The 13605-nt window shown below is 29.4% G+C and overlaps 1 protein-coding gene across 3 annotated transcripts in view; it reads left to right on the forward strand.

Annotated features, from left to right (window-relative positions):
• The window catches only part of LOC145259134 (proton channel OtopLc-like), a 391597-nt gene extending 388170 nt beyond the window's left edge, over window positions 1-3427 (forward strand). For all 3 annotated transcript variants that reach the window (XM_080116814.1, XM_080116816.1, XM_080116815.1), the window contains exon 9: window positions 226-3427. In XM_080116814.1, coding sequence (XP_079972940.1) covers window positions 226-1040 — 815 coding nt within the window. In that variant the 3' untranslated portion in view covers window positions 1041-3427. The remainder of the gene's footprint in view (window positions 1-225) is intronic.
• Window positions 3428-13605: the final 10178 nt, after the last annotated feature.

Genomic DNA, 13605 nt, shown 5'->3' on the forward strand with positions numbered 1-13605 from the left:
ATATATATATATACATATATATATATATATATATATATATATATATATATATATATATATATATATATATATATATATATATATATATATATATATATATACAGAGAAGTAAATCGCCTATACACAAATTTTATTTGAGTTTTCAAACAAACTGTGTAGACTGTTTATATCATTGTTTCATGCAATTTACGCATAATTAGTCTCTTTCTCTATATATCTTTGCAGGTATTCTCTACACGATGTGGTCGAATATTGGTAAACGTTTGCTTTATCAGTCAAGTGACGAAGAAAGTCAACGAGAAGCAAAAGTCCGTTCCCAAAAACTAAGTGTCGATTGTTCATCATCAAGCCGCGGACTTTTCATGGGTATCTTCCTATTGGTGTCGGCCGTGATCTCAATGATAGTCTTTTTCATGCTCATTAATAATCCGTCCTACATGGACGCCGCTATCCAACTGGAACATCTCTCACAGGTCGTGCTCAACGTTATTGCCGCCATTGCTCTGATACTTGCTTTTATACGCATGCGCGAGCTGCGCTTCACCGCCAAGGAGAACCTCTCCCTCGAGGAGATTCTACTTATCATTTCGTTACCTGGTGAATACATATTCGGCTTCCTGAGTATAATCGCTATCGGCGTAGAAGGGATTGACCGAAGCGGACTGATCATCATGCTGTCCAGCGTGCTGGCTATGTTCGAATCCTCGCTGCAGACCATGTTCATCTTGAACGGTATGCGCAGGAGCGCACACACTCCGCAGCTTCAGAAGCGGAAGACAGGCCGCGAGTTCATCACCTTCCTTATGGTGTGCAACATTGCCATGTGGGGTGTCAACACTTTCGAGATCCACAGGTCAGAGTTTAACCCCGCGCAAATGCGCTTCTATGGCGTGTTGGCATGGAACATATTCACACACGTCGCAATTCCACTCATCATATTCTTCCGTTTTCATTCGACTGTCTGTCTCTCCAACATTTGGAAACACGCATGGAAGCGAAAGTCGAACAGTCAAGAAAGCTTGACCAACGCTGCACAATAAATATGTACGTTAATATATATATATATATATATATATATATATATATATATATACATCAGAAAGCCCTACGCGGATCAATCTACATTTCAACGATGTTATAGTATATACAATTTTACTTATAAAAGCTCTACATATGTATTGAACACTTTTGAAAGAATATTGTTTTTTTTTAGGTCAATACATTTGAACTTGAAAAAAAAACGGAGATTGGCACGTTTTGTTTCGAATGTACGGACGTCTTCGGAAAATTATAGATTATTTGCAAAAGTAATGATCACTTTTCCAAAAACGTTTGTATATCGGAATGAAACTTGTTTGCTTTTCTTTCTCTTGTATTTAATTTCTTAAGCATCAAAAAAGGCCGCATGCAGATCAATCTATTAACCACCTCGTCCCCTGACAAGATGGTTAATGTTGAAACGTAAGGCTTTTCTGATGTTAATATAATTTCACTTATATTAGCTCTACATATGCATTGAGCACTTTTAAAAAATATTGATTCAATAGACTTGAACATATATATATATATATATATATATATATATATATATATATATATATATATATATATATATATATATATATATATATATATATATGAGCTAGAAATACCTCAGAACGATTTCTCTCGACGGATTAACTCAGGCTGACACATAAAATAAAATAATCCAAAATCGGTTGATTTAAACATTGTTTATGGAACATATATTTTTCTCAACACCATGACATAAAATATTATTGTTTTGGAATTTCTATCAGGTCACACTAAATTTATTTCATGCTGCATCTTATATCTTTTACGTCTTTTAATTTACTTTCAGCTTGGCTGAAATAGATTGATAAGCTAGGGCTGCTCCTGAGATAGATATATATATATATATATATATATATATATATATATATATATATATATATATATATATATATATATATATATGCACACATACATTATATACACACACACACATATATATACACACACACACACAAACACACACATACATTATATATATATACACACACACATATATATATACGCACACACACACACATATATATATATATATATATATATATATATATATATATATATATATATATATATATATACACACACACACACCCATTATTCGTTGGCCTATTTTTAGTTCTCCTTTTTATTTTATTTTTCTTATTATTTGTTGTTGTTTTTTTTTTTTAGATTTTTATTCGTTTTAATTTCCGATTTCTGTTCTAAAATGTTTGTATTCTTCAGAAAAAAATAAACATTGAATCTCTATAGAGATGGCTGGAAACGGAAATATAGTTGTTTAAAGCTAGATAATTGAAAATGACGAAAATAAAAATGTTTATTTTGGGAGGGAGAACGGTTTAAATTGATTTTTTAATCAAATTAAATTAAAATAATCAAAAAAGGAAAACACGGAAGAAATGCGAATAAAATGCGAACTTCATGATACTGTGGTCTGGTGTGGTACACAGAAGACATTTTATGATGAGAAGTTGGAACTGCGACGCCGGGACATTGTTTGATTTTTTTATGTGAAAAAAAAAAACTAAAAAAAACAACCAAAACCAAAAAAAGAGAGAGAGAGAGAGAAGACGCAACGGTATAAATAAATTCGCTGTTATTTGTTGCGCCATCATCTAAAAATTAGACACTAAATGAAATCACCATTTTTATTTTTCGTGTAAATCTTAATCAAGGGACATGACTCATAAACTAACCAAGGGAGGTAACTATGATCAGCAAATATTTTTAACTTTTCATTTTTATTATTATATTTAAGTTGTACAATTGATTTATGTAGAACATAGTAAAGAATCCTCGAAAAAAAAATGTGATCAAAAATTTTTTTGTAAACCTCTCACATTATCGCATATTAACAATTTGTAATGTAATGGCGGATCCAGGGTGAAGCAACTGTTTAAAATGTTTTCGAGTAAAACAAGTCTAATATGGAATAAGCTGTCGTGTCGGCCTGTCGGGTTTAACAATATCTTGACAATATCAGTTCTGACATGCACATGTCGTTAAATTACAGATATAAGACTGGTTTAGTCTAGGTAATCGTTCGTTTCTAATTTCGTATCTTATCGGCAAACACGAAGCGGCAAATGGCGGTCTTCTAGAACTCGATATTTATATGAGGGGGGGGACAATTCCTTTTTACTAAAAGATAATAAATAAATAAATATGATAAATTAGGACGCTAGAACCAACGCAACTTCGATGAATTTGTAAGAAAAGAAAGATGCAATTATTTTTTCATTTTATTTGATTTTTTTGTTTGTTTTTGTTTTTTGTTTTGTTTGGGTTTTTTTTTAATCTTTGCCAAAGCATTACAAAAGAAAATGAATTTTTATTAAACAAAACTGCGACGCAACTACTTTTTTTTCGATTATTTTTTAATAAAGATATAAAGGAAAGAAAAGGTAGCTGCGACTAATTCTAATTACAATGCCTTTTAGGCACTTCTGCATGACAATGTCATGAGGCGACTGAGTAAAGTTATCGATCCCTGTTCTTTGACTAAGAAATGCCCTCTGCCGGCCGTTCTGTTAACCTCAAATATAAACAAGTGTTTCCGAGAACGCAAAAATATATAATAACGAAATAAATAACACCAAAATATAAGAAAAGCGAAACATTTATTGTATAAAATTTTTTTTTACTGTTTTAATATTTTATTTCTTTTAAATGAGTGATTTATAAGTAAAAATAAATGTTAAAAGCATGAAACATTTATAGATTGTTTTTAGAATTATTTGAGTTTTTTCCCTGTACGTATCAACATATAATTATTAGTTTTTTTTTTTTTTTGTTTTTTTTTTTTTGTTTTTTCACAATAAGATTGTATAAAATATATCAAAATATAATTTTAGCAAAATGTAGCAAAATATAATTTAAAAAACATGAAACATTTATGGAGGTTTAAGAAATTTTTTTCTTACACAAAGATAGTTTGTTTTGTTCTTTTGTTTTTTTTGGGGGGGGGTCACAATAAATTTTTGGTTTGTCAATACAGCAAAATATAATTTTAACATCGAAGTTTTTATTTATTTATAAAAATTTATAGAAATTTTTAATCTTTTTTTTTTTTTTTTTTAATAAGTGATACGATTTATCGACCCCTGTTTAACTGACACACGCCCACTATCGGCCGTTCTTGAAACACACATTCGCCTTATGGCACTGTTATACAGAAGTGCCCAATTTTTCTCTAACTATCGTCGGATTTTCCCTCTTTTTTATAATGTCAAAGGTTATTATTTATTTTTTGGTCCATTATTTGCTATTTTATTTTAATTAATATTATAAACGTTATGGAAATCAAGAGGAATAATATATCATGTCTTAATGTCCAAATATATATATATATATATATATATATATATATATATATATATATATATATATATATATATATATATATATATATATAACCGATTATTATCGGCTGTTAAAATAGATTATTTTGACACAGTATTATTTATGATGATTGTTTACTTTAAAGGAAAAGTATGACAAAACTTCAACTATAATCAGTTGAAGATATTTGAAAATTAAGACATTATGGATTATCTCCCTTGATTTCTTTAAACTTTTAACATTAAAACAAATTTCCTTGGCTAAAAAAAGGGAGGGGTATTTGTCATTATGTATTTTCTTACACTAAATACGTTTTTTTTTTTGTTTTTTTTTAATCTGTTATTTATTAAGTATTGCTTTTTCGAAATCTTTAAGAATATGCATCGTGAATTAAAGGTTGTGGACAAAAACCAGTTCCCCAAAAGTGATATTTTTTTTTTTTTTACCCATTTAGGACAGAACAGAACTTTGAATTATTTATTTGCAAAAAATATAAAAATTACAATTTAAATTTTGAACAAATTGCGCACAAGGCCATGAAAAGTGTGGAGAAAAAAAGGATTCTTGGTAATTCTTTTATTTATATTACTCTTAGCTAACATTTATGCAGTTACTACAATACTGGGGAATTTTTCCCTCGCTGCTAAAGCTAAATGGCCTTTTCGCTGTTGACTTTAGTATGTTGCTAGTCCTGTGCAGTTCTGCGAGGTCCATCCTCCCAGGCTTTGTCTCCTCTCTTCGATAAGGGGTTAATTTCTTACTAATTGACCGAGGTGCCTCTACTGGAGAATGCTGACGGGGCTACAGAGACATTTCTTGCAGGCAAGAGTACTCCTCCTCTGGAATGCTGGCTCTTCAATCTCACTTTCCAACCCTTGTTTCACATCTTCCCGCAGTGGGAAGGAGATAAATACCGACCATAATACTGCATTTACTCTTTGGGCCCTCCTACTTATTCTACACTTGGATCTTAGTCAAAATGCCAAGTACTAAAAATATTTGTTAATTTTTAATCCATGAAATAATGGTTATTTGATTGACAAGAACATCTCTCTAATGAAGTGGGGAGAAAAAGCTTTAGGAAGATCACCTCAAAAATAATGTGCTAAGCTGTTCCCCCTCCAACAAGCACCTGGATCCGCCTCTTTCTAGTATTTTAAAATCATTCATGTTATGTTCAAAAGACAAAGGGCTTTATCAGTGAAAAAAAAAAGCGAAAAAAAACAGCTATACAACTGCCTTGTCGTTTTTATACCAAGAAAATATATATTTGAATATAAAAAGTTTATCAACGATAATATATTAAATAAAAACAATATTTGGATACCAATATTCAAAAAAGTATTTTAAAAAATATTTTAAGATTTGAAGAAAATAATTAAAATTGTCATTCACTGTTTTTCGAATTGTAATGAATATATATTTTAGTATTTGATTGTTTTTTACTTATATATACATATTATATTTTGTCAGTGACAGTCCTATTGTTATTGTAATTCTTAATTATGTGAATCGAATCAAAAAGTAGAAATGATTTTGCTAAAAAAAAAACATGACAAAAGAAAAAATAGGAATAAAGTTTTAAAAAGTAAAAAATTAGAAATTTTTTTAAATGTCTAAAATTTTGTAAATATAAAAAGGAAAGTTTGAGGGGGATATCGTAGTGCAAGTTCAGAATTCAACCTACATTTTAAAAAAATCTTTTTGATGTATGTACCCGTCATGAAACAAAAATGTTATATTCGAAAAAAATTCACGTAAATTAAGTATTTTTTTAACTAAGAATATCAAATTATATTAGGAAGTGAAGACAGAATGGGTTGCTCAGCCATCTTATCACTGATTACCCCCCTTAACAACCTCTCCAAAATAGAGATCAAAGCCAGTCTTGTAATGGCTACAATTTTCTATTAATCGCTAAAAATTGTAAAAAAAAAAAATACATGTACTCCTATACAAAAACAAAAACCACCTGATCAATTTACGTGATTTTTTGGAATATGATATTTTCGATCCATGACGGGTACATACACCATAAGATATTTTTGTATTTTTGTTTTTAATATAAGTTGAATTGTGAACTTCCACTAAAATAATATTACTATGAGACCAGTCTCTCATTAATATAGAAATTGTTTGATTATTTAAGCTGATTTTATCTTCAAACTGGTTGGTAATTCTCTTCTTAATAAATATCTTGTTTTAATTTTTAGGAAAGTTGAATCTACCTACTGGCCTTCTCACGAGGGCAGAGTTATATGCAAAATTGGTAATGTTTTGTAAGTTGGGTTTTTTTTTTAATGAAGAAAAAAATCCAGCCTCTACAAAAGTGGCATTCTGGATTTGGACAAAAATGTTTTTAGTACAGAAGGGTTTCTTTTTCATTGACCAAGGACAGGACAGAAACGATACTACACTTTGATCGTATCCAATAAGACACGTTGCTTGCTATTTTATTAGGTTGGTGCAAAAGTTTTTATCAATTTAAAATTTCATCTTGAAAATGAAAAACTGTTTTTAAAAATCGTTCTTCAAAACAATAACAACCTTTGTTTTCTATATATCTTCATTCCATCTATCAACAAGCTTATAAATGTCTCACTTGTAAAATTCTTTAAGTTTTGATGTGAAATTTGAAGCTAATCATATTCAATGTCCTCTCGTTGTGCTAATCTAAGGCCATCTGAATGGTTTCGTAATCTTCAAAATTATTGATAATCTGAGGGAGCTAGGTGAGGAGAATATGCAAAATGGGACAAAATTTTCCAACAAAATTCTCTTGAAAGATCTTTGGTTAGTATTGCTGTGTGAGGATGAGTATTATCATGATGGAAGATGGCTCCATTTCTGTTGACTAAAGAAGATCGTTTTCAGGTCAACATGGGTGAAAATATTGCAGAAAAATATGAATGATGCTTTCATAATCTGCAAGAAAAAGTTATAAATCAATCATGGTGATATCTTTAAGCAATAATAATATGCATAAAATAAATTACTATAACTTAAAATGTACTTTTTACATACTGACAAAAACTTTTTTACTGACCTGATAATTTAGCAGTAAACAAAAGTTTTGGTCCCTGGAGGTTTTGCTCAATGGAGATTTTGATTCCAAATCTTTTCAACCATGAAAATTTGACACAACATTTTAGAAAATTTTACCCAATATTTTTTAACCCCTATGATTTGGGCCAGATATTTTTGTGTGTAATTTTAGAAAATTGATTGGATAATGGTATAAATTCATCTACAATTTACTGATAATTTGCGACATTTTATGGAAATTAATTGTTTTGTGTGTTTAACTAAAATAAAATAAAATACATTTTCATAAAATTTAGTCTATAATATTGAATTATATATATTGTGGGGCTTATGTTAATATACAAACCCCACAGTGTTAAATTTAAAGAATAATAATATATTTTAAAACATAATAGAATTAATTTCAGATCAACTTTTTTGAAAATGCTCACATTTACTATTGTTACCCTGATGCACGTTTGAACTAAAGTCAAACACATATCTGAGGAAGGGAATTTCCCTGAAATATCATACAATACTTACATTACAGACGGAAGCTCCCTCCCATCCTACCATGCTGACACAAATAAAAACACAATAAAAGCATAAATATATAAAAATACATATACATTGTATTAATAAAAGGTGAATTTGCATAACTTATAACACCTTCATATATCTTAATTTGCTTCAGTTTGTGACTATCTGTTACACCTCAGCATTGCATTACCTTCTGTAAATTTTCTTTATATACACAGTAGACAAGGCTTCAAGCAAACTACATTAATTTTTTTATTCAGAATCCATATTACTATTGAAGCATTGTAATGGTTACAATTTTCTATTAATCACTAAAATATGTATTTCCATAAAAAAAATACCTGATCAATTTTTGTAAAGAGCTAAGGTGTACAGATTTCGTATTTATTATTACAAAGAAAATTCTCTATTGATTATTATATTGTACCCAATATATATAGTAATGAATGCAATTCAATGTGGCTAAATCCGCGTTGGTTGACTTTTCAGCATCCTGTAGCCAGTTAGGGTTCCATTGTCAAACGATGGAGATGCACAGACAAACTACAACTTTCAAATCAACTTTGATCACTAGGTGATCAGTGTTCCTGAGTGGACTATGTGCATTTGTCACACAATCCTCAAGTACAATAGAATTTTTTTCTTTTAATAATCTGATCCAACAGTTTTCTAATATATAAAAATCGGTAGGGCACTAATATGTAACAGTGATTACTCACTAGAGATTTTGATCCCAATTCTTTTCAACCATAAAAATTTGACCCAACTTTTTTTAGGAGAAAATTTTACCCAATAGTACCAGATGGGTGACCATTGGGAAGGCTAAGTGCTGTATGTACCTTCTGGGAAGGTTGGGCGTGGGACCAGCACCCTCACCCCGAAAAAAGAACTCATCACTACAAAAGCGTCTACAAAGTTGTGGATGACCTATGCCCCTCCAGAGGCTTAAAGCTATGAGGGTTGTTATAAAAGAGAAAAATTATTTTCAAATGATTTCTTAATTTTTATATTTCATCCTGCTCAATATTCCTAATCTATATTCATGCTCAATAACTTTATTAACAAAAGCTCAGTATAAAACTCTATTTCGCTAGTTCTATGTTTGTAAACTCTAAAAACCCTGGCGTTGATGCGAAATCTTTGGATATAGCAATGATGAGTTGAATATTTATTGTTTACTGATGAATTTTCAAGCCTTGTCTGCAATTCATAGGGAACAAATTATGTTTTAATGTCCAAATATATTAAATATATTTAACTGATTACTGTAAGTTGTTAAAATAGGTTGAAATTAATTTATGAAAAAAATGTTTGCTTCTTTACAAAAAAATACAAAAAATAAAGTGTCTTTTTCTTTTTATAAAAATATGGAGTTGCTTTGCCTCACACCAGGAGTAATGTGTGGGATGTTCAAAATCTCATTATCGTTTAACAAACAAAGCAACAACGTTTATTTAAAGATTCAATCAAAAACAATGATTTCCATAAAATAGTTGGATAAGTGTAGGCAGAGCGGCCTAGAAAATGGCTGCTGATTTCTTAGAATACGTCAAACAAGTCTTGTAAATGATTTTTGATGATGATTTCACATGAACTGAAGAAATAATAATATTATAAGTTATCATGAAGCTGGCTGACAATTTTTAAATTATCCAATGGATTGTCAAGCGCCAGTTAATAGCCAATCTTTGGAGTTGTGAAATCTGTAATTTACCATCCGCATTGAGCCATTGTTTGAAGTCAATTTATGGTTAGAGATGAAAATGTTCAGAAGATAGATTTTGTTGTTCAATAAAAAAAAAACTTTCCTTACGAACAATCATCTTTATGATTTATATGTGGAGTAAAGAATTTCTGTTTCACTTTTTACATAAAACGCGTCAAACTCAGCGGCCATTTTCTTTCTAGGTCATTGTGTTTACACATTATCGATGGCCAAAACACCCATAAATTGTCAGCAAACTTATTTTGATATCCAATTAATGTCCTAACACTTCATACAAAATATCTGGCCAAAGTCTGGAAGATTAAGAAATATTGGGGCAAAATTTTCTCTCCTGCAAAAAAATGGGTGGGTCAAACTCTCTGATGTAAAACAATTTCTGACAAGTTTGAAGGTAAAATTATTTTAAATCACTAAAAAAAAAAATTAATTACAAAAAGAAAATAAATAAATTTCTATATAAAATGACGATTGGTTTTATAGTAAAAAAAAAAATACCAAAAATTTATATGTTAATATTATTAACAAAAAAGTCTTTAGATTTTTTTTGTTTTGTAAATGTGTTAAAAGAAAGAAAGAAATAGTTGTTGCTGCGTTACAGCAACAAAAAAAAAAATAGTCCAAAGAAAAAAATGTAAAAAAAAAAAAAAAGAATTTTTGCAAAATGGAAAAAATAACAAAACAATTTAAATCCGATTTAAAAAAAAAAAAAAAAAAAACATGAAAGGTCAACACAAGTCACATTTTTTTAAATTGTTTTCAAAGATGAAGGTCATTGAAATTGGGATTTTTTTTTTCTTCATCCATATTTTTAAGCATTAACATCATTCTCTTTTTGTGTTTGAAAATCACAAAGAGAGTTTCATCATTATTTCATATATTTTTAATTATTCTTTCGTCATCGACATTCTTTTTTTTTTTTGTCCCCAATGTAAGTTGTAAATGACTGATGTTCTTGTCATTGTCTGTTATTCCCTTATTCCATTATACCATTACTCTTGTTCATTAGATTTTCCACATAAACAAAAAAAATGTAAAAAACAGAAAACCTCCCAGAGAATGTCAATGGGGCTGCTAAGGCATTTTCGTAGGCCATAATGCTCTTATCCTAATGTGCATGCTTCACAAAACCAAGTCTAATCCTATGGAAAGAAAGTCAAGAATATGATTTTAGAAAACAGACTGATATTTTGCTTCAGAATTTTTTTGAGATGAGGATTGATAATTTTTTTGAGATGAGGATTGATAATTTTTTTGAGATGAGGATTGATAATTTTTTTGAGATGAGGATTGATAATTTCGATCATTTCGACTACTATTTTCATCTTGGATGTTATTCTCACAACGTTTCAGATAATGTAACTCCCGACTTTCTTCAGTTGCGTTTTATCGAACACAGGAATTCTTATGAAACTTTGAACAGAACACTTCATCTACTTCATGACGGTGGCATAATGGATAAAAATGTCAAGTTATATATTCAGTTCTAAGTGACAATCTTCAGGAGGTTGAAGGTGAAGTCATCGGCACGAGTAATAAAATTAAAAATTACTTTAGACTTTTGATCAAGAGCATGTTACAAGTGGATTAAATAAAACGCTTTGTTTGAAATTCTGTACAATTTTCTAAGTTCAACATAAAGATTCGTGAGTTCAACAAGACGCACCTGAAGAAGGTCAGAGAAAATTATGAGAATAACATTCAAGATGAGAACAGTAATCCGAATAATCCAAGACAGTGTAATATTTTTTAGAAAAATATTTTTGCCCCTCTCCTATGGCCTCAAATACAAATATCAAAAGTATTCTCCATTATATATTTTTTTTCTAAAAAAAAAAATTAAATCTTCATCCACATAAAAAGCTATGAAATAATAATAATAATAATAATAATAATAATAATAATAATAATAATATAAATAAAAATATATGAAATAAAAACTTAATTCTGTATTTTAGATGACAATTAAAGTTCAAGATAAAAATATTACTGACCGGTGTTGTGTGGTCATAAAATATGCCCAAATATGGTATTTTAATTTATACAGATTTTGTATTTATTATTATTATGTATTTATTATATACAGTGATTATTATATTATACTTAATATATAGTACCTATTTACAATGCCTCCCCACGGGACAGAGTTAGACATCAGGGTCGTTTTTTAATGTGGAGAAAAGGTACAAAAATAAAAAATTGTCTCAGTCGTGCAAAACTGCTCCTCCACCGAAAGAGAACAAGAAATGGAAGCGCAGCATCTGAAGAACAGATACTACACTTTGATCTTGGCTTAATATATAGTAGTGATTTCAAAATTTAAAAAAGAAATATGACTTGGCGGCCATTAGCTAAAATCGAAATTAAAACATTTAATGCTTCAGCTTTAGTTATCACGGTTTGGGCCATCATCAGACAGATAAAAAGTAGTTAAAAATGAACTGACTATACTGAATAAAAATATATTTGGGCATGTCTACAAGATCATTTTAAGTCGACTTATGTCTGCCAAGTTCCAATTTTTTTCAGTTTTGGCCCTTAGCAGCTGTTTTTAGTGGCTAAAAACCCATAAAAGCACAGTTCACAAAAAATATAATCATTTAACCCGCCGTGAGCCACTCTGGAACCTTACGTCCCAGAGGAGATGCACTTTTAAAAAAATGGAGATCGACAGACAGGCAGACAGACAGACAAACATAGAGAGTTATATGAATTAGATTGATTTAAATGAGACAACTCATGGTTTAATTATTAAACTAGTAGTGCTAACAGGGGGAAATAACTCACACTTTATTTATTCAAGGCATACTAATCACAAGGGGAGGCAACTAATCCCTTACTTATTCAAGTAGTAGTACTGATTGTTAGGTGTAATTAACGTATGTATTATTATTCAAGCAGTGCTGATCGTAAAGGGAGACAACCTCTCATGCTTTATTTGTTTTTTTGGGTTTTTTTCTTTTTTTTTTACTATGATGAGTTTTTTATGGTTATTGTCAGCCTAGTATAATTTGCATCACCTGGGCAATGTTTTGATATGAAACTTTCATGATTTTGCTAATTTTTTTTTACAAAAAAGTTCAATTTATAATTAAAGCAAACTTTATGACATGAAAATATTTTTAAAGATTCCAGAGTTTATAGAACACTAGCAGTTAATCTCTGGAATCAAATAATAACTTGCTCCTAGCCCTGAACCCATATTATCATTTTTATTCTGTTTTTTAATTTTTTTTTTTTTTTTTTTGTAATTTCTATAATTTTCAATTTTTTTTTATTTGTAAATGCAATAAAATAAAATATTGTCTTTGATGTTTATAGAATGTTCATAGGATTGAATGCAGACCCCACGTTATTATTTGTAAAAACTTTTTAACTTTCAAGTTTTAAATAAAATACAATTAAATGAAATAAAACGTCGTCTTTTCTGTTATCGGATGTTTAGTGCAAGTCCACAATATTTAAATTGTAAAAATCCTTCCATTCTGTTTTTTTTTTTCTTCTTCAATGTCTTTTTACCCTTATTTGGAAGGTGTCAGAAAAGATGGGACCAGATCTAAGCACAGCTATTAAACCTTGATACACTATTAGTTTTTTACTCTCTCTCTCTCTCTCTCTCTCTCTATATATATATATATATATATATATATATATATATATATATATATATATATATATATATATATATATATCTTATGGGAAATAATTACTGATCAGAGTTATCTAACCTATATTGGCATTCTAGTTTAACATTCTATATATTAATTTACTTGTCCAGAGTCACAAAAAAAAACATCATCATTGCAAACATTAATTAATGAGAAACGAATTACCTCCCTTTATAGTCGCTCTTTATCAGTTAAAATCATTAAAACCATTTCCTTTCCCAAAGTTTTCAAAAATAA

This window comes from Euprymna scolopes, chromosome 34 (genome assembly GCF_053919585.1).
Source record: "Euprymna scolopes isolate OS-2025 chromosome 34, ASM5391958v1, whole genome shotgun sequence".
In the NCBI taxonomy this organism is placed as follows: domain Eukaryota; kingdom Metazoa; phylum Mollusca; class Cephalopoda; order Sepiida; family Sepiolidae; genus Euprymna; species Euprymna scolopes.